The sequence below is a fragment of the Pundamilia nyererei genome, unplaced genomic scaffold (assembly GCF_000239375.1).
Source record: "Pundamilia nyererei isolate P.nyererei 1_Seehausen unplaced genomic scaffold, PunNye1.0 scaffold00203, whole genome shotgun sequence".
NCBI classification, from domain to species: Eukaryota; Metazoa; Chordata; class Actinopteri; order Cichliformes; family Cichlidae; genus Pundamilia; species Pundamilia nyererei.
The window spans coordinates 234,730-256,729 of NW_005187604.1; the positions used below are offsets into that span (position 1 = coordinate 234,730).

General features: G+C 42.5%; 1 protein-coding gene across 10 annotated transcripts in view; it reads left to right on the forward strand.

Moving 5' to 3' along the window:
* Positions 1–22,000, forward strand: part of arvcfb (ARVCF delta catenin family member b) — a 242,479-nt gene that overhangs the window by 214,853 nt on the left and 5,626 nt on the right. For 8 of the 10 annotated variants that reach the window (XM_005747739.1, XM_005747742.1, XM_005747743.1 and 5 more), the window contains 7 exons: positions 10,306–10,433; positions 12,734–12,884; positions 14,936–15,128; positions 15,997–16,108; positions 16,492–16,579; positions 20,497–20,588; positions 21,421–21,471. In XM_005747739.1, the coding sequence (XP_005747796.1) occupies positions 10,306–10,433; positions 12,734–12,884; positions 14,936–15,128; positions 15,997–16,108; positions 16,492–16,579; positions 20,497–20,588; positions 21,421–21,471 (815 nt within the window). The remainder of the gene's footprint in view (positions 1–10,305; positions 10,434–12,733; positions 12,885–14,935; positions 15,129–15,996; positions 16,109–16,491; positions 16,580–20,496; positions 20,589–21,420; positions 21,472–22,000) is intronic. The other 2 variants (XM_013914544.1, XM_013914545.1) reach the window with 1 other exon arrangement.

Below are 22,000 nucleotides of genomic sequence, written 5' to 3' on the forward strand. Positions count from 1 at the left end.
TCAGGCACATGGCCCTGGTCGTGAGGAAAGCAGCTCCATCAGTCTTTTGTTTTTAAGAAGCAGCCAATCAGAGGGAAGTTAGAAAGCAATGGTAGCTAAAAATGAGTGTCAGCCAATATTAGCCAGAGACAATGACAGTGAAACATGATTATTTTTAAAAAGTGTTGTCGTGCTATAACTACACATAACAAATATTTATGTTTCATGTTCTCATTAAATTTATTTCATTAAATCACCAAACACTGGTGTCGATGCTGGTCTTAAAATCCTATACTGGTCAGGCTCTAAAAATGAGCTGAGGGTTTTGCACAAATGAGTCTTTTTGAACTGTGAATCATGCAGTTCTGCTCCATTGTCCAAGACTAAAAACATAGAGCTGGAAGAGGCACCAAATGTTTGTAAGTTGAATGAAAATGATCCGCATGCTCTATGTATTGGCATCAAATATTAACCGCTGTTATCGGCAGCTTTCAAGTAACAAAGATAGCCGCACCTCTAGTGTGTGTGTGTGTGTGTGCGTGTGTGTGTGTGTTTAAGCCTTATTACTTTCCTTCATCTGGACTGCGGGCTCAGGCCCTCACAGCCCACACACACACACCCACCCCCCTTAGTCCATCTTCTTTAGTTCTCGGCCTCTATCTTCAGTCCTCGTTCCAGTCACTGCCATATCTCTATTAACCCCCCCACACTCTTCTCAAACACACACACACACACACACACACACACACACACACACACACACACACCAGCAGTCGACAGGATTATCTAGGCTTATTCCCAAAGGCTGGACACCCATCATTTAGCTAGTGCTGCAGTGCATCAGTTTTTCTTATTGTAGATTGTAAATGCCCCCCCTTCTCATCTTGATGCCCTGAAACGATCCATGCATCTCTGTGGACTATTTTCCAGACAGCTGTCCCATTCACCATGCAACATTCATAGCTCAGCTCCACTCAGTCACGATTTTTTGCTTGATCCAACCTTCTTCTCTTTGCTCCTTATACGTTTGTCCTTTCCTCTACCTCACCCAATATATTACTCCTTCCCTCCTCAGTCCCTGTTCACCTGCTTTGTTGTGCCTTTTTCCCCATTCCTCTCCCTTCTCCAAGCATCTGTTTTCTTTCCTCCTTGCTCCCTTTCCTACCCGCCCAATCCCCACTTAGTCTCTCTTCTGCACATTCCCACTGTTCTCCCCTTCTTCCCCTTTCTTCCTTCTCTCCTCGCTTCTCCTGAGCTTCTGTTGTGAAATATCTGTCAGATGTAGAGTGGTGTAGTGCGTCGGGAATTGACTGTAAGGTGGAATTTGCGGTGAAAGCACGACATCGCCCTGACAACTTAAGCTTATATTTCAGACTTTCAGGCGCAGGTGAGCAACTTAAACTGCCAAATAAGAAATGGGAAATGTTGCCGTTCGCACGCAAACACATACACACACGTTTTCTCTGTGGGACCTGGACTCCTCGCTCTCTTTACCTTTATTTCTTCCTCTCTTCACCAATTTCTCCATCTCTTCCTCTCCGGCAGCCTCTTGCCTGAGTTTTTGGTTTCGTTTGTGTGTGGGTGAGGACGTGACTTGACTGTGGAAAGAAAGCAGGCACTCAAGGTGATGCTGATACGCACTCCACTCTCAGAAATACACGTGCACACACACACGCCCCTCCACTCTGAAACACTTGATCATCTGACGCTATTTTTGCAAAACATAAACTTACACGAGGCGCGTGCAGGGCTTAGCCACTAATTACATTTTTTTTGCATTTTTAGCCAGTGGCTGTGGAATTATGGGAATTAGGTAAGTATGAGAAGGATCCCGATTTACAAACTACTCCAAGCTATGGTGTCCAGTTTGGCTTTCTAATTCCTGCCTTGAGCACATTACCTCAGAATATTATGCATCGCACTGAAATGCAGCATGTTCATTTTTGTTTTGCCGTTTCCGGCCCAACTGTCTCCAGTGAACCTTGAATGAGCCGATTTGTTAGTGGCGATGGAGAGGTGGTTTCCATGGCAACTTCCGTACCATCTTCGTGTACTTTTTCATTTCTACATATTGTCTGCATCAGTAGCTTAAAGCAGTTTTGGCTCGTGTGCTACGTTTTGTGTCTGTGGCGCAGATTTGACAGGTGGTGAGAGGAGACTGAAAGAGGGTGGAAGAAAGCAAGCAGAGAAACAGGAAGGAGACGCAGGGATAGAAAACAAATGTGCTCAACAGCACACTTCTCTGTATCAATTTTTCCCCCATTTGTAGCCAATGTAATGGCACAGTCAACACATGCATCTGCGGGATGCAGCTGGTGGCTTGTCATACTCCACAGCAGATCTTTATGGGCGACGGAGCTGACCGGCACGACAGGCACCAAAAATGTGTTAACATTAGCTGGGAATTGAAAGCAGCAGTGACAAACTCTGACATGTTTCAAGGGAACCCATTCTGCTTTTTCATTATTTTCTGTCTTGTATATACTGTACAGTTACAGTACAATAGTCAGTTCTCATATTTATTTACATGAGAAAACCTTGAAAGAAATGTAACTGCTCTGAATTGTCAGTTTCTGTCATATGATTCTGCATCCAACCCTAGGTATTACTGTACGTCTCTATTAAATATCCCTGCAGTCTTACTGTTCTCTAATTTAAACCCAAAACATAAAAAGCAGTGCCAAACTAACAAATTACCTGCTCTCAAAACGCAATCAATTTTTTTCTAAAAACAAGGCTAATTTAAGAACTTAATTGAAACATCAGTCATCTAAATAAAACTTGTATGGCTTCTGTGCAAGACTACCACATTAATTAACCCTATTTAAGATATTAAGAATGGAGTTTGACATGAGCTATATGTGTCTGCAGCGCAGTCATTGTTGTAGTTTCTAACATTAATGTGAACATGACACAATGATTCAATGTTTAAGCAGTAATGTGGCACTAATTACAGAAAAGTTCTAATAGAGACCCCAATTCTTTTGATATTACTATTAGAGCCTACATTCAATTCTGGACTTTGAAATGGTTTGTTACAGCCATGTATTCACATTTGTCATAATTAATAGAAAATGTAATGTAGCCCATTGTGTTATTATTTCCAAATAAAAGCACCTAGGTACATAACGTTAAACTTTTACAAGGCGTCAAGTATCCAAACCTAGTTGTATCTCTAACTACCTCATGTTTCTGTGTAGTATCTGACAACTGTGTCTAAACATTGTTCGATACTAATTTTGAAAGCCATTTGTTCAACAGGAACTTGTTATGAAAGGCTGATTCATACTCTGCGCAACTTGGAAAGTGACAAGTTTCACCAATATGTTTTTCATCTAAAGGGAAATAACATCTCCAACCGACAGAAACTCTAATATAAACTAACACCTCCACCTGAGGGCTTAAAACACTATTGCATTAGCAGGAGGGACATTGGAAACAAACAGCCATTGCATTACCGCTGTCGATCCACTGAGAGGCCAGATAGCTGCGAGGCACATTCTTGAGTAAGCCATAGAAAACCTAATACAACTGTGGCTCAGTAGTGAGAAGTCTATCGGCTTTGTGTCTGTGTCCAAAGTTCAGTGGCTAAAACCAGAGATATGGAGCGTTTCTGCTGGCCTTCGTTAAAAGAGTACTTGGACATTCTGGACAGTTGGTGTCAGTTCATCTGCAGGTTTTCGGTACCGGTGATGATGTGTCCTCTTTGGACAAAAAGCCCGCAGCAGGACTCTGCTGGCCTGTCAGCACCAGGAAGACCGGATACTCTCTTGTCACTGCAGAAACAGCTTGCTGCAAAGAGTGCTTTTGTGCTAAATGGTAGGAAACAAGCTTTCATGGACCCAACTCTTGGTCTTGGTGGAACAGAACCCCCTGCAGTGAAATGGCACACTGCAGCCAGAGGAAGGGAGTGACAAAGAGGTCTACACATTTGCCTTGTGCCTTTAGCTATATGTTTTCTCCTGTGGTCCACTCTTTCACCAGCTCCCCCTCCCCTTCTCTTTATCCACATCATCATGCCAGTATATCTTTTTGCTCCAAAACTGATGGGTAGCTGTCTAAAAGATGGGCCAGTTGCCACCTTCTGCTTTCTTTGTCATCATCCAACAAACTAAGGCCAACCACCATGTGGGTATGCTAATGTGTGCTGCCCTGGGGCTGCCCGCAGAGATGCCAATCTGCAGCGGGAGCCAACTGGCTATGAGAGGAGAAAATGATGCTTTGACTCCTGGACCCTGTCAGTCTGAAGGGGTGACTGGAGGGTGAACTGCCGTGGCAGACCATCAGCGTGCTCTGTTTTGGCCCCTCTCTGCTTCAGGTCTGCTGGGAGGGAATGTGATCCTACATCACATGTTTTCCCTCTGGCATAGGATGAGTACACTAGTGTATTTTGAACCAGCTGAACCAGACATGGGTCAAATTGATTTTGCAAAAGAGTGTTTGTTTTCAGTGTGACCTACGTGGAGGAGCTGATTTTCACTGTGGTTTGCCACAACAGTCGATTGCATGTACTTTTGTGCGATTTATACGCTGCATTTACATGCATCTCATATTGGTGCCTAATTACATTCACACCTGACATTAAGATGCATCTTGAGCATACAAATGGGATTTCCACTTCTCTAACATTCACTACATGTCCATGTAATATTTCACCTTCACTGGAAAGGAAGCATCTACTGTATTAGTCCCCACACATACTGCCATCCATTCCTACCAAGTAGTAATTATTTCTAGTTTTTAGGACATCGCAGTTGAGCCCAGCAATTTAAGACACCTTAATTGTTGCTCCTCCTACTTTGGACTGGATAGATGTCAGCATGGTTACTTTGCTACCTTGTGCAGCATCAAGCAACACCTCTCTATCAAAGGTCTGATCTTAGTCGAGCAGATCTCCTGCAGTAATATGATGAAGATTGGGGAAAGAGGTGACGACCATCAAATTTTTGCTACAGCAGCTTCTCTGTGTGATCAGAAACATGGGCCCACTGACCACCTTTAACCTCCTAAGAACTCTTCCACGCCATGCATTTTTAATTTCTCTTTGATATTTGGGCTGATTGGGACCCGATGAATGTAAAAACAAAGAATAACCAGATTTTTTTTTTTTTTACCTTATTTCTGTTTCTAAGAAAAATGAGATCCACATATGAGGATATTCATTTAAAATTTAAATAGAACAGTAGCAGTATAATGTCCTCGTAAAAGGATATCAGGCCCTTGTAGAGCAAAATTGAGTATTTTGGTCTAAATAACCCAAAATGTGATGTCCACATATGTGGACACCAGGTCCTAGGAGGTTAAAGCAGGCCTCCTCTAATTGACGGATAAATTGCATAAATTCCGGCCGGTCTAATTCTTACTATCAATCATGTTTTGAAAAACTGACACAGTGTGTAAACTCCATCCATCTGGTGCTCCTCCAAGCAACAATAATAACAACAAAGCGAAATTTTCAAACGCTGTACGACTGGAATTGCCTCTGCATAGCCTGCCAATTTCCTTGTTTTGTTTACACGGCTCCACCGTTTACCTTTTAGTTTTTAATGAACTCGAGAGAGTCGTGACCATTATTATGTTGGTGGCGTACCACTTTTAATGATGTGCTGTTTTAGCTGTCGCCGTGCTATGGCTCTGCCCTGCGGAAGTCTTCATTAGCACTGTAGCACTCTCCCATGTGCCTGCTTGTACTTATATAAGGAGGTATAAATATAAAGAGGACTGGCAGGGTTAAAGAGTGTAAGAGTGGAGACTCGACGACTTGAGGCTTCCCACTGCGGTGGTCTGATTTATGTATCCGGGAAGAGAAGGTCATCCTGTGGTCAGTCTAGCATTATGAGCTATTTCTCCGGACTTTTTTACTTTGTCTTCCACGTCCTCATGCTTCTCTGATGCTCAATCGGAGCTGTTTTACAATGAGAGTAACAGGAAAAAGCTGTTATGTGAAAATTACTTCAGTATGTTATAAGAGATGCTTTCTTTTTTCTTGCTGTTTTCTATTTTTCTGCCTGCCACTCTCTTTATCCCCCTCTGACTCTCTCCTATGAGTTGTAAAAAGTGATGGGGCATCATGTCCTTCCTGTTCAGATGGAAGTGTTGCGTGCTCCTAGTGTATTGGAAATGGAGCAGTGAATAAATGGAGTGCTTACAGGATGCAGAAGGAGACCGTGTTCTTGATCTAGTCGGGGTTGGTCGATGAACATCGCTTTCATCACAAGGGCTTGATGTGTTTGTGTGCGTGTATGGAGCTGTTTGAAGAGGTATGTATCGAGTTCTGCCTGAATGCAGCAAACTGTCTGAGAGCAAGGCAAATTGCTCTGGAGAACCGAGTCGATGAGTGTGTGAATCTGAGAGAAGCGCCTTCATTATGCTCACATACATGTGCTGCGTGTGGATTCGTGTGTGCGTTGCTACCTTGCTCATCAGTTAATCCATTATCATTTACTGGCCTGTCACAGCCTGCGAAGGTAATAGTGTGAGCACTTGAACTGAATTAATGCTATAGCTCTGCACCGAGCGTCACTCAATCACTTCAACTTAACTTCATTTCTAACCCAGTTTTCATGCACCGCGGCCCCACAGAGCCCCCTCTCTCCACTGATAATTGAGCTCCACCTCGATTGGAGGAGTTGTCGCCATTGTCATCTACTTGGAAAAGTAACTCGCCTCTCCTCCCCTCTCACCTCATTTAGGGACGAGCTTGTTACTGACTGTGCCGTTCTGTGTTTGTGTGTGACAGTGTTTGTGTGTTTGCATGCACTGACTTCAGAGCAGAGCTCAGCGGGAGTCTTTTGTGTGGTGTAAAGCAGGGAAGTCAAACTCATTTTATCTTAAGTGGGCTGGACCAGTGAAACTCTCTTTTCTGTCAGTGAAAAGAAGTTTAACTACACATTTAATCCCTGAGATATCTTTATGTAGCAACAACATATTGTAATTTCAACAATATGTATCAGTTTTGTATCAGTTTAGTCTTTACTGGGCTGATTCAGGCCCCTGGGTCTTATGTTTGATACCCCTGGTATAACAGATAAAATTACGACTAGTAAGATGTCAAATGTTAGTCCAAATGTTGACCTACATTCACTTCCATCCCTGTGCAAAGTAAATATTTTCTTTCACCCTCTGGTCTCATCATTGACTTGAAAGCTGCACCTCACACCTTGCGCTATTTGTCAGATACTCCAGAAGGCAACAATATCATGCAGGGTGCTAAGAGGTCCAGTTAAGGAACTAATTAGTGAGGCCTGGTAGATGCTGCTAAGTTTAGTTACATTTGTTATGAAGGGGTAAAATGGCTATGGCTACCAAAAGCATTGTTGGTACTAGGCTGTAAGCACACTGAAGTGAGGTACATTAACAGGGCAGTCTACGGGGATCTACTCGCTGCAGCCTGCTACAAACAGACGTGTGCTACTATTGGAAACCGCACCAATGAGTGTTGTGAAATTGCAGTAAAATTGTAGGCTGTAAAAACAACAATAAAGAAAAACAAACTGAAAGAAGCAAAAACTAAAATTACAGCTTAGAGGAACTTTTTCGTTCCATTATCAGTTTGCCAAAAAAGATCAACACACACATTTTTGGAGATTATCGCAGATTAAAGTACATTGTGCTAGCATATGGTTAACATTTAAATACCGGACTTTGGCTTGTATTTACATGATCTTGTATTTAATCTGCTTTGCTAAAAGGTTTTGATACTTCTCTGTACTAGCAAGAGAAGTATAAAGTACTAGTGCTTAACTTTAGTTAGCTATATAGTTGAAAAATGGGGAAACTCAGAAGTCGATTTGCATGCTCTCCATGCTACACCTCAGGATTGAATCCATCATATTCAAGTAATCTCACCGTGTTTGCAGTCTGTCACAGACTATAGGGCTGTGGGTTGCCCTGAGCCAAGGTCACGTCACACTGACAGCTCATCTCCGTGTCCAAACTGTAATTCTGCCTAACAAACTGACAACAGCGGGCCAAAAGGCAAGCAGGAGATGACTGACGACAACAACAACACTTCAGTGTACAGTTGCCAACAGAACTTGACCTGGCTTGCACTAATTAGTAAAGACCTCGGGGACTTGGTGCTGACATTAAGCCCTATCTAAAAACTGCTGAGTAAAAGGGTCTGGCAGAGATACTTAACATCTCAACAGTGAGAAAATTCCACTAAGGCTAAAGGATTTAGTTTAAACGCTTAGTGAATTTCTCCCTCCATTTTCATCTCCTTTGTTGAACTGTGCACGTCTTTCATTTGTAAAACTCCAATTTCATAAGTCTCTTCGCTTGGGTGCCAGACCAAAACCCCAAGAATTTCAAGATGGAGGGAGTGTGGATTTGCAGATTATGTTACAGGAAAAGAAAGAGCCATAGTATGCACAGTTTTGGAGTGCAGAAAAAGCTTCCAAAGGTTTAACGTGGCTGACATTTTGTGTAAAGAGAATCTGCTTTGGAGATGAAATGTCTGTCAACAAGACTGCCTGCTTCATAGGTTCCAGTTTGCTGAGTGTGCACCCAGTAGGCCCAGAAATATGAGGCGCGTGAAGAATGTTGCTGAGTGTCTGGTTTGTAATCCCCACCCACCCCCTTTCTTGCGTAGCCCCTGAGAAAAAAAAGTGATTCATGTTTTAGCGTGTGATTACAACTCAGGGGGTAGTCTGCTCCTCACTCTGCTTCATTTTTGAAAGTAACTTCTGGAGCAGCACCTCCAGTAGCGATCTCACAGTCTGGCAGTTCCTCCCACACGCCCTCTGGTCGAGTGATCTCACGGGGAAGCGTCTCGGGGAAGAAAACCCCGCTTTTTGAGTGTTAACTACTATGTTGCTGTGTTTGAAATCTGGCAGTCAGAGCACTCTGGCTTCCGCTCTCTGCAAATTATGAGTGTGAGATGTGGATTTAGAGGCACAAATGTCAGTTTATGTGTTTACCTTGTACTTCTTGAGCACAAAAATGATACTCTCCTCTATTTTTAGTCTCCTACTAAAAAAGTGAGTCAATAAAAAGAGGGTACATTACCGTAAGATGCCTTTTTATGGGTTTTGACTGCTGATTTTATATGTGGGCCCAAGTCACATTAGAAAAGGAAAGAAATCTTTTTCTACATTTCAAGAATGTACCAAGAGCCTCGTGAACCTGCGCGCATTAATCAAACGGGGTTACTGTGCATCCCAGCTCCTATAATACGGAGCTTTTCAGATCGAACCTTGGAATTACTGGCCTCAGAGCACATGGGAAGAAGCAGCGGGTTATATATCCTTTCATTTGGACCTGAGGGATAGAAGAAGGATTTAAAATTGTATGTGCACTCCTGTTGAGGATAGGAAGGAAGCTGTGTTTCTGTAAAAGCTGATTTTAAAGCTTCAGTTAGCTTGTGATCTGGGCTGCAGAAGTCTGTTAAAGCCTGCGTGGGTAAAAGCTGTTTGCGCCCCCTGTATTGAAACACTGTCGCATTAGTTCTAGCTTTGTTTAGATTAGATGAGGTGGAGTGCTTCCTTTGCAGAATATAGCTGGCTCTTCAAAACTGGAAAGAAGTGTTTCGGTCAAGTCATCAAAATCTGTTGGGTGTGTTCCCTCTCTATGTGACCTGCCCCCTCCAGTAAGATGAGCAGATCAGTGTGTCTATTCACCCGCTGAATCAGAAAAGTGTCATTTTGGTCCCCTGTAAGTCATTTGTTAGTGCGAAATAAGAAAAACCTTGGATGAATACATTTGATTTGATGCGATCCGACACCTCGGCCTCTCCCTGTGCCTGCTCTGTCTAATAGCTGATAATATAATTACATTTCCATCAGAGGGAGGCCTAATGATCGACTGTGCTGGAATGTCTTATGTGCTAGCGAGATAAACCTCCCTCTCAAATACCCTGGGTTTGGTGAGGGCTGTCGGATCAATAACCTCTCCTTCTTCTGTTCTCCTCATTTATAATTCTGAAGTGTTTTCAATGGTAATGCTTTAGTATTGCTAAGTGGAAATTTACTAGGCGCTGCTCCAGCTTTTCTTCATAAAGGAGTTGTAGGCTGTTTAAAACCACATAGACACAGTGGGTTTCAGCTCCTAACACGGTTTTGCATAGTTTTGTCCTCAGGAACATTTTCGAAAGTTTGCAGAAAGAACTGCGGTCCAAATTTTGTGGCATTTTGTGTCAAGGTTGTGTGCTCTCACCAGAGGTGTTGTGCATTATGGCAAACCCAAGCGTCTTTTCCTGTTTTGCTGCGCCAAAGTACATTTCTTACGGACAGAGTTAGACCTCAGCACCTTCACACAGCCTAACTAGCCTATCTTTCTGGCTACCGATTCTAACCAGTGTGTTTGTTTCTCTGTATTTCCCTGCAGGCTTTGAGCTGCTGTATCAGCCAGAGGTGGTGAGGCTCTACCTCTCTCTGCTGACGGAGAGCCAGAACTATAACACCCTAGAGGCAGCTGCTGGGGCTCTGCAAAACCTCAGCGCTGGACAGTGGACTGTGAGTACTGGGTTGGGGTGTTACCGTATCCCGTTGGCTTTTTTTCTTCCTCATTTATATTTTTACTGCTTCTGTCCTCATCTTTAACCTTGTACATGTCCTGCAATGGTAGCAAAAAGACCAAGTCTGCTCTCCCTCCCTGGGAGACAAACACTATTCTTTTGTTGATGCTGGTGGTGTATAACGGCTGTGCCATGGCTGCAGGTTTCTTGTAATAATAAGATGGATCTGTTACTCCCCACTTGTCATACACAATGTCAGGCTATGACTGCTGACAGTTGAAGTGAAGAACACTGATTAACTCTTCATCATGGCGCCTGTTAGTAGGTGGGATATATCAGGGGGAAAGTGAACATTTTATCCAGTTTTGTTTTATAAAGTTTGACAAGGGTTAAATTATGATGGCTAGACGACTCGATCAGAGCATCTCCATAACTGCAGCACTTGTCGGGTGTTCAAGGAAGGAACAGTGGGGAACCAGCAACAGGGTCACGGGCAGCCATGGGAGCCTCCACCTCACAGCTTACAGGACTTCAATGATCTGTTGCTAACATCTTGGTGCCGGACACTCTCCAAGAGTTTAGTTGAGTCCATATCTCGATGGGTCACGGCTGTTTTGGCAGCAAAAGGAGAACCAACAGGATATTAGTCATACTGTTATGCCCGAATGGTGTGTATGGATTCTTGTGAAGTCCTTGGTGTCACGTTTAAATACACAGAGTGCCATTTTTCAACAGAGGGCAACTTTGAACCCTAACCACAACACAAGCAAAGTAGTTGACACGCTGGGATGAGAATGTGTTGACTGCCTTCTGAGGGCCAAAGTATGTGTGTGGAAACTAAAGCTCGCTCTAGGTAGCTCATGCACAATGTGTTGCTGGCTGGTTGCACTTGGATCAAGAAAGGTGAAAACAGCAATGTTAATGCTAATGCTAGAAATAGTGTTGTTAGTATATGGCTGTTTCTGTGATGGAGATTGAAGCTAAATTAAGTGTAGATACATTTAGAATGGGATCCAACAATTTAAGTAGCTCTAAATCAACATGACAGCAGCACAAGACAGGGTGGGTAATGATAACCATCAAGTCGGAATAATATTAGATAAGTGTTGTATCTGTTATCCAGCACTCTCATCTCTCGTAGGGTTTTGCTTCTGATGATGGATTAGATGAGAAGCTGTGCAGTCAGGTCTACACATTTATTCCAGTTAGAGCATCTGTGGAGCTGCTGTCTGGCTTGCAGGCAAGTAGTGAATTATCAACAGGGATGGCTGGTAGTCAGCTGCCAGTTTACGCGCAGCACCTCGGGCAAGAGCGGTCACTTATGTTTTCCAGCAGATGGGCTGTATTCAGCCCACGGCAGCATTATCGCAAAAGCTCTTCTCTTAACACCCAAGTGTCAGACTGTAGATACATCTTTCAGTCCTCAGATTTCATCAGCAGCAAAAAGCCCTCAGAGACGTGAGGAAAATCACCTGAAATCTTGATTGATCCTTTTTTTTCCTCTTGTTTCGTTAGATCAGATTCAGCTCTGAGTTTCTCATTGAATGTTTTTAATAATTCAGATGTAGTGATTTTTAGCTAAGGTGAGTATTTGGAGGTGGAAAAACTCTTTCCTGTTAGATGTTTTCCCTGGTAAGCATGATCAGAACGCCTGAGCAGGCTAACAGTAACCTGTGGAGCTGCTAACACACCAGACTGTCACATCTGGGAGCTGGACAAAGAGTGTCCTTCTCTCTGAGGATATCAGAGCTTCTGCTTGAAATCCTCCTCATTCTTTGCTTCTGCTTAGTACCACAGGGGAGATTTCCCTTATTTCCAAGGCTTACTACTGCCACCTGGTGGCTCAGCTTTGACTGTCCTCTGCTTAATTACATCTCTTGGGTTATCAGCACTCCGAAGAAGAAACCCTTTTATGTCAAGCTTAGTGTTTCATGTTAAAAAAAAATGAGAAGTAAAATCTACTGATGTTTAAATTAAGACAAATTATATCACATGTCCATTCAGAGCCCCACTGTGTGATGTTGTGAATTACTTATGCCTAAGGAGCAGTGATGAGCTGCCTTGTAGTTACAGAACGACTTTCTGAGTGTGCATGGCCATGCACGGGTGGAGAATATTGCAGAAGTGTCTTCGCCCTCTGTGCTGGTGTCACAGAGATCCACTAGGCTCCTCAGTGGGACTTACCTCGGGGCCTCAAATGAAAGGATGTGCACTGATATTAGGGCTGATTCAAGTACTTATATAAAATTCTAAAGAATATAAAAAGCACTCACAGCATGCCCTTCTTTTGCCCTTCAGTGGTCCAGCTACATCCGAGCCACAGTGCGGAAGGAGAAAGGTCTTCCCATCCTGGTGGAGCTGCTGCGCTCTGACTCTGACAAGGTGGTCCGAGCTGTGGCCATCGCTCTGCGCAACCTGTCCATTGACCGCCGCAACAAGGATCTAATCGGTACAAACAATTAGCAAAGCCACACAGTTGTTGTTGTTGATGTTATTTTGGATGGCTACTGCAGTAATACCAATGAAGGTTTGCTATTATTCTGTGAACGATTTGAACCACATTGTTTAAAAGGCTAACAAGTCTTTTCATAAAATAATTCTAACATGCCTGCATGTTCTGACCACTAGTTGGTGGGAATGCAGTTATGATTCTATACCTCCAATTTTTCCCTTTGTTGATATAGTTTCCTTATGATAAGCCTTCAAAGTCCATCCATTGCATCTCATCGTATACGCCGTTCATCTTGCTACTTTAAGTTGATGGGAAAGCATTTTTACATGAAAGGATTGTAGACTTTGTTTCATAAGTCTGGAATCACATTAGAAAGGGTGTCACTTTATTTACGGGCACATGGAAAATGTGAAGCTGCTGCGCTTGAGAGTTTGTGTATTTTCATTACTCAGATTCCTACATGTCAGTGTTACAAGTGGACACTAGAGTGTAGGGATGGGTATCGTTTAGGTTTTATCCGATACCGGTGCCAAATCGGTACTTTTGAAACGGTGCCGGTGCTGAAACGGTGCTCAAACCGGTGCTTAAAGACTGGAGAACACAAAATTGGTCCGAAAACCTCTCATGTTTAGCTGGTTTTTTGTATAAAGATAACAATGTTAGCCTTTTCTGCAGCTATGGGGCATATATGGTATCACTCTTGGCTGGAAGCAGTGCTTAATCAATGGGAAAAAACACAAACTTTGTCCAAAACCTCTCATGTTTAACTGTTTTCCACTTTTTCTTTGGTCATTTTAGCCTTTTTGGCCAGGGTGAAGGGAGTATCTGCCATCAAACAAGAAGACAGCCGCATGTAGCTATGATGATGTTTGCTAGTTCACCTTACATGCATTAATGTAATAACGTGGTTAGCCTACTCAACGTAAATTACACGCAAACAACATTAAGCTACTCACGCAGAGAAGAACGGCTGCTGCTGCATCATCATCTGTCATCATTTCTGCTACGCTGGCAGGGCTAGGGGCAAGGACTCTCCTCTTCGGGTTTTTGGGGGATGTTGCTAACTAGGCAGCCCACCCACAGTAGATGTGCTCGGTGTGAGGTCTCGCAGCAAGCTATCATACGGCGCATTTCTGGGCTTTTAAAAAAAAAAAAACACTATGCGTCGCCAGGTGTTTCATCGGATTTGAGGTGTTACCTCCTTTGACAGTATCACAGTATCAGTTTAAGCGCTTGTTGCAGGCTGCTGAGTTTGCATATTTTGCTGTGAAGTACAGCCAGACTTCTGACCGCTTCGCCTTGGGCATTTTAATCTGTAGCTCTGCTCTAACAGAACGTACGTACCTGGACCTGCCTACTATCCTCGGAAACGTAAAATGATTGGCTAGAAGTGTATCACAGCTCAGGAAAAAAAAGCACCGAAATAAAGCACCGAAATGTGCGCTGCTTTTCGGTCTGGTTACTACCGTTTATGTCAGAACGGCACCGGACACCGGTACCCATCCCTACTAGAGTGTCATTAAAGAAGAACTGACATTTAAAAAAAATGTTAAAAACGAATAACACAAATGTTATTAAATGCAAGCTTTTGGACAAACTGTTCTATTCATGCAATTTTACGAGGCTCACAAGACTCAGTAGTACCTGACTTGCTAAGATGTAACCTAATTTATTACTCATTTTGAAGATGTTAATTACCTCAGCCAAGGAGGTTGTGTTTTTGCATGCGTGTCATCCATCTGACTATAAGCACAACAGCTCACAAACTTTTTTTAATGAATTCTGATAAAACTTTGTAACACTGTAGAGTGGGGTCATATTAATCCATTAAAATTAGCTTTACATCCACCAAAGTCTCCGAGGTCAGCTTAATGATTTATTTTGGGAAATTTGACACAAAGCCTTAAAATTTAGAAACTTCCTAAAAAGGAAATACTGCCCAGGAAGGGAGCTGCTGGAGGTTTGTGCTCTCAGAGTGCTTTGTGTTTGACTCTTATTCTCCCTGTCACTGTCACCTGGTTAACCTTAAACACTAATTCACCGTATAGGAAGTTATGCCATGCGGGACTTGGTGAGCAACCTGCCCAGCGGTCAGCAGCGACCAGCCAAGAACCTGGAGGAGGACACTGTGGTGGCCATCCTCAATACCATTCACGAGATCGTCACCGACAGCTCTGAAAACGCACGCTCCCTCATCCAGGCCCAGGCCATCGAGAAACTGGTCGCCATCAATAGGACCAGGTAAGATTTTTTAAGTACAGTCAGACAAATATTACATTGACGTTGCTCTATGACTGCGTTCCCCTTTTCTTCACTGAGTCAAACTGAAGCAGCATGCTGTTATCCATATAAGCTCTGCACGAGGTGTGGCCTTACTACTGAGACATAATTATAGTATGACCTTGTATGCAATTTCATCATGAGCCTTCATATTAGTATTCATGGAGGATGAATAATGTAACGCGTCTTGTGACGGCGCGAGCTTGGCTACAGACACCACTGCCCACCTCACATTAATAAACAGGCTTTCAGAAGTGGAGGCCGTTCTTACAGTGGGTGTCTCAGTTGTACTCAGCAACTAGTAGCGAAAATTAAGATATTCAGGCTGATATTTTCAAGAGGTGTCTTATATAACCACATTGTTACTCACTGCAAATAAAGGCGTGTTAGAGCCGCACCACATTTTAAATGCAGTTTTCAAAGGCCCGTCCTTGTGCGGTGATGTATTGATCATCCAGAGTCACTTTAACAAGCATGAATATACATAGTTTATTCACAAACCAAATAGCTAGTGTTTCCTCTCAGCCTCATGAGATTAGCTTTCTTTGAAGTGAGCCCCCTCCCTCGCACCCACATATAATTAATACTGGTGGCTCAGAGGTAGCTAATGAAAGGCAATGTGTATTCATCTGGCTGTGAATTAAAAACTAGACCCTGAAACTGCCCGGAGAACTCAAAAGTCTTTGAATGAAGAGATTGATTGCAGCGGTTCCTCGCCAGCACGCCCAGCTGTTACAGTTTTGTGATTAGGTGAGGTTACTGACGTTAATTGATCTAGTTACTTCTTCTACTAATTTCCTCCTTTTTGGATTGGGGGGGGCCTCTTCAGCCAATCAGCACGTGAAACGAAGGCAGCGTCCCATGTGCTGCAGACAGTGTGGAGTTATAAGGAGCTGAGGAACGCGTTGGCCAAGGACGGGTGGAACAAAAGCCACTTCCAGGTATGGAACCAAAGTCAGCCTTTACAAATAATGTCAATCCAGAGTGTTGTTATTGTTCGCTCAGAAGGTTGAAAGAGTGTTTTGTAAGCAGCTTCATTCAAATAGTTTTGAGAGTGGCTCGGTTTTCTGTTCCTGACATTGTAAAATAATTTCCAATAAATCTCCACCGACTAAAATTTGAATCAAGCTGTTACCAATATCATCTTTACATCATCGAGACAACATAATTAATTTCTGATACTTACCTCGTAAAATGTTATGAATTGTTATGCGTTCAGTTCGTACCCCACATTAGGTGAGAAAGTTCAATCTTTCCATACTGGGAACTGTTTGATCTGTATTATGACGTTACGATGTGCTTCCTGCTCCCTCTCCTCTCTCAGCTCACTGTGACGGCCACTCCTAAAGCAACCAAGAACGGCAAGCCGGGCTACGATGACACCACTCTGCCGCTGATGGAGAAGAACCAAGGTCAGTCAGCACGTGTGTGGTAGAGTGTATGCTGCTGTTTGTGTCTGTTTCGAGGACTAAAGGGGGTAGGACGAGGTCGGGGGGAAATGAAGACCACTTCAGTGACATTGTTGTGTAGCTCATTAGAAAGTAGTCCACCTATTCACCTCATGAAGAACGAGATGAATAATGTTAGGTCTCTTGTCACATGTGTAATCCTCAAAAATCTAAGATCAAAATAAAGACAGTAGCTACATCCTTTTTTAGTGTTTCATGTGTGCAGTAACTACTCCATATGACCTCCATATGTTTTGTTTTTTTAATTTAAGGTCCTCGCACCCTTTTGTCAAGTTGCTGATTTTCTTTTCACTGTTCTGTCAACCTCGAGGAGCGAATGATAAATCTCTGTCTCTTCAAGTTGTCAAGTTATGTTTTATACCCATCCAATGGGAACAGTCTCATTAGCTGCAGATGTTTTAATTTGCTCCCCATTATATGGGATGAATTACCCGTCCAGTGGGAACAAGCCATCAGACTGATGATAAAAGGTGCCCCCCCCTCCCCCATTTTCAAGAACTCCAAAACTGAAAGTGAGCTCACTGTCATGCTGACCATGAATTTACTCTCAGTTAGTAGTCGTGGCAGATTAGCAGATAGAAGTCCCAGACTTTAACCTTCTAAGACCCGAACTCTGTCATGGCATGCTTTTTTAATTTCTCTTTGCTATTTGGGCTGATTGGGACCTGAGCCATGTAAAAACAAAGAGTTATGTGAATTTTTTTTTAACCTGATTTTTGTTCCTGAGAAAAACAAGATCCACATATGAGGACATTCGCTTTAAATTTCGATAGAACAGTGGCAGTATGATGTCCTCATAAGTGGATATCCGGCCCTTGCAGAGCAAAATTAAGAATTTTGGTCTAGACAACCCAAAATGGGATGTCCACATATGTGGACGCCAGGTCCTAGGAGGTTAACAGCTAACGACTTAGTTGATACCAATAATAGGTAGTACTAATTAAGATGCTTTGACATGGTTATATTTAGTGCAAATCTCCAGGCCGCTTTGCAACCCATCTCCTTTTTAAAAAATGTGCATATTCACACTAAGCTGTTTCATGCGAAGACCTTAATATTTTAAAATACACTAAGGTTGATCAGTTCAATTAAAAAAAAAAAAAGAAGAAGAAGGAAAAAAAAGCAATAATTACAAACATCAGCTGGATAGTGTAGATCCTGTCCTTTGTTATACAAAATGAGCTACTGGACTATTTTTTGCCATGGATGAATACACACGTGCTGTCATTCTTGGTAGCAGGAGTCTCATGTTTACTACACTGAAGGAAAATATTATCCAGGTAACTTCTTAATAACATGGTTTAGTTTTGTTTTAGGTTTTTTTTGGGGGGGGGGGGTCACTGGATTTTTATAACATTGTCACTATTTAAGTCTGCATACCCAAATTACAGCACAGCATTAGCACAACATGTTTATTGGTGGACATTTACATAGAGTAACCCTACCGCTGGAGTCCTCAAAGCAGGTTCAAACCAAGTGCTAATGATTACTGGAGCAAGCATCTGACTCAGTGTGTGTTACTTGTTGGGGGACATGTATGCTTTCCCCCGCCTCATGGCTATATTGAAGCGCAGTGTTTGCACATTGCTACTACTTTCATCCTCCTCATGGTGACGCTTTGGTGTGAAATGTCGCAGTAATGCTTTTGTCCATAGCGGTTAAAAAATAAAGCACATAAAATGGTAACTACAACTTCAGAAAGCATACTGCTGCTGTTAACAAAAACCTTGGTCCAAAAAAACATTAATAAAGAATTTTAAAAAGTTAAGAGCTGGATTTATAGAGACTGAGTTTTTGACTGGCGTAATGGTGTCAGGGATAAAGAAAATGTCCTCAACTTTAAGCCAGCGTGTATGGCTGCATCTGCAAGGTGCTGCGATAGAGGTTTTCTGTAACAGCAGTGTATATAAGGGGGTGGGAAGGGGACTTGTGAAGTATGTTGGCCCAACAACAAACATCTCATTGACAGAGGAGTCAGCAGCATAGCAGCAGTTTTTTTCTTTATTTTTGCATCCATACATTCATATGAATCGTGGCACTCATGTCTGCCCACTCTCAGTTTGCATTATTCAATCACTGGCCGAGAACCATCGCCCTGAAAAGCAGCATCAGCATTGGCTCAGTGACTCAGTTTGTGTGTGTGCTGCTTTTGTACAAATGGCCTATGAATGCTTTTCAGGCACCAGGAAATGTGGCAGTGGTGATATGATACCTATGGATGAGCTGGGCCCAGGTAAGAGCCAGACTGCATGATAGTCCTTAGCCAAGGAAGAGCTAGTTCTCCTGTGATCTCACTCCAGAGTCCAATCCTCTGATTTGACGTCAAAGATATTTTTTTAATCTGAAAATTCGCCCACTAAATCCTCTCAACTTTGTATGATTGCTTTGGACCGAGCTTCAGACATGATGCTTTTTGATGCTGTATGCACGACCCCTCTCTTGACAAGATGTTTGTACAAAGCTGGGCCTGTATCACAAGCTCAACACCAAAGGATTTGGGTTGTTCTCTTACTACTTAATGAATATACTTTTAGAATATCACAGGATAGATTCTCCACCGTGCTTCCTTTAAAGAGCAGATTTTAAAGATGTAATTTGCAACTTTGACTATTTTGTAGCTCTCTCCTGTATTCATTTGTGATCGCTGATGGTCAGAGAATAAGATTATTTTTTACAAATAGGAGGGTTGCATCAGGACGGGCATCCGGCATAAAATCTGTGCCATATCAAATATGCTCATCTTTCCACTGTGGGGGACCCCTTGGGAAATAAAAGAGCAACAGAAAGTACTTTTGAGTCCGTGTTATTGAATGCTGGTGTTCCTTATAAGGCAACTCACAAACCAACAGAGGAGTTCTGCAGATATTTAAATCAGGACTACATATTCTCTTACCTCAAAGCAGAATTTGGGACTTATTTATGATGGTTTCTGTGCTGACTTTTAATCAGGAGGAGTGCTTCTCCTGATTGAAGAAGGTAGAACTCAGAACCCTCGGCACATCAGGGTGACACCCCCCGAAAAATCTAAATAAATTACACAAAACATTTTTAAGCAATAAATAAAAAAATGATGGTATTTAAAACTCAAATGCACATTTTTACCTCATCACAAGCATTTACTGAACTTAGTTAGATGGTTTAAGCGAAATGCTTGACACTTTAAAAACAGCATTACCCCTAGAAGTGACATCCTCTACTCTGAGACTTGATAAATAAAATGCCCCAGGCTACAGAATGCATAAAACACATTTAAAGGCCTGTTCTAAGGACACGCTTAATATCTCACTTGCTTGATGTGTTTTGTTTGAGACGCACTGAGGGTAAGTAACACGAGTACTGGCAGGTTTATAGGAGCAGAAACTGCTTTCACACGTGCACTGCAGCTCTGACCTTTTCTAGGACTTTCCCAGCAGAGGTGCACGTGAGAATGCAAATGTCTGACAGAGTCACATCAGGCATTAGCTAGCTCCCTAGCACTAGTCTGTGTGATGTCGGGTTGCAGTCGTGTGCACATCGTGCTGTTAATATTCCAGTGCATTCACCTCCAGCAGGTGGGCGTCATGTGTCCTGTCTTCTACACGTTGCTCCAGCACCTCCCTCACCTAAATCACATGGAGTGCTTTCTTTTAAGCGTGTCTTACACGTGAAAAAGGACTACTGTAGAATTTAAATGATCTAAAGTTCATGTGTGAAAGAGGCTTGAGAATTTGGAGGCACGTGTAGTCTCCTCTTCTTTCCTGACACTCAGAAAAGCTGCCTCTTCACACAGTTTAAAATACATTTCTAAACTATTTGTCTCAGTTCAATGATAATCAGGGAAACAGAGGAATTATCTGACAATTGTTCTCTGACCTCATTAGATGGTTACTCTACCATTGACCAGAGGGACAAAGACTGCAAATACAAGACCGGCGACGGTTCGGTGGACCTGACAGAACGGGAACCGTTAAAGGTATGGACAGAGCTCTTCTGATCTCCTGGGGGAACAGGGAATAGACAACGAGATAATGATGCCTCATTGAAATATCATCACGTCCTCTTCGTCTCTCTCTCTCTTTTTGTTTTCAATGGTGGTCCTCATTAGAGGCTGTTAATCCTATCGATTCTTTAAAGAGGCTGGAAGTTGTCGTTCTCTGCTAATAGTGCCACCGCAGCTGAGCGCTGTGGACAGCCTCAGATCTGTGAGCTAGCAGTTAATTGAGTGTAAGCATTTGGAGTCTGTAAAGTAATTAATCTGAGACTGATTAAAAGAACCGCCAACAAGTGCTCCTTGTGGAGACAACCCTTGCCTTGGCGATGAACAGACCGCCGTGTTATCGAATGGTCGTCTGCTGATTATACACACACATCACACAACAGCGTGTTAAGCTGATCGGCAATCCAGCCTCAAAGCAGAGTTGCGGGCTAGTGGCCTCAGAGGAAGATTTTCAAGTACTTTACGCTGTTTATTTTTCATCTTCGTTAACACAATATGGATGGGGTTAGCCCTCGAGGCTCAAAAATGAATGATTCAGCTTAGATGTTTGATGTATTTTCACATATTTGTTTCTCCAAAACTAGCACGTGATTATATTTTGGTGTTAAAATGATTTAAATTTACCTTTCAGATTAAAATATGTAGTTTTGTTGTTTTTATCTAAAGTCCAACTAGAATATTAGCTTGATATTTGCGTGAAGTGGGTAACAGCATCATAGTTTAAGGTGCATAAAATTACAATGTAGCTACTTTTACTTCATGTGTACTTAGCTGCTCCTAATTTTCTCTTTGCTGTTTAAAATTGTAGATGTTCACATTCAGCATAGCCAGACATTCAGATAATGAGCGCAGCGTACGTGTAAGTAATCCCCGTGAGCCAAAGTTTCTGGCTTCATTTCAGACAGCTTCTTCTACTCTTTGCTCTCTATAATGTCACAGAGAGATGATGTCCTTCTGACGGTCATCTCAACACATCGCTCAGGATGTGAGCACAGAAGCAACGCCGCCTACAGTTTGTTTGCAACAGGCTGCTGATAAAAAAAGAGGTTAAAGGGCACCTAGGTCCATTGTGAGATCATAAACTATATTTTTACAGTACTGGTATTTTAAGCAGTACTACAAACATGGCCTCAGACTTGGTGACCTGCCTGTTATGCCAGTACCAAACACCCGCTTGTTAGCATTAGCTATCATAAACTACCTGTAAGCTATTGTAAGGCAAATTTGTTGGATTGAGCATGGGCGCATGTTCTTTCTTACAGAGTAAACTTTATTTTTTTATTATTATTCTTTTCTTTGTTATTTATTTGTTATATAGGTTTAAAGTTGGGCCTTGCATTCTGTGTTATCTTATCTGAGGACTAAAATGTTTCTTAAAATGTATGTTC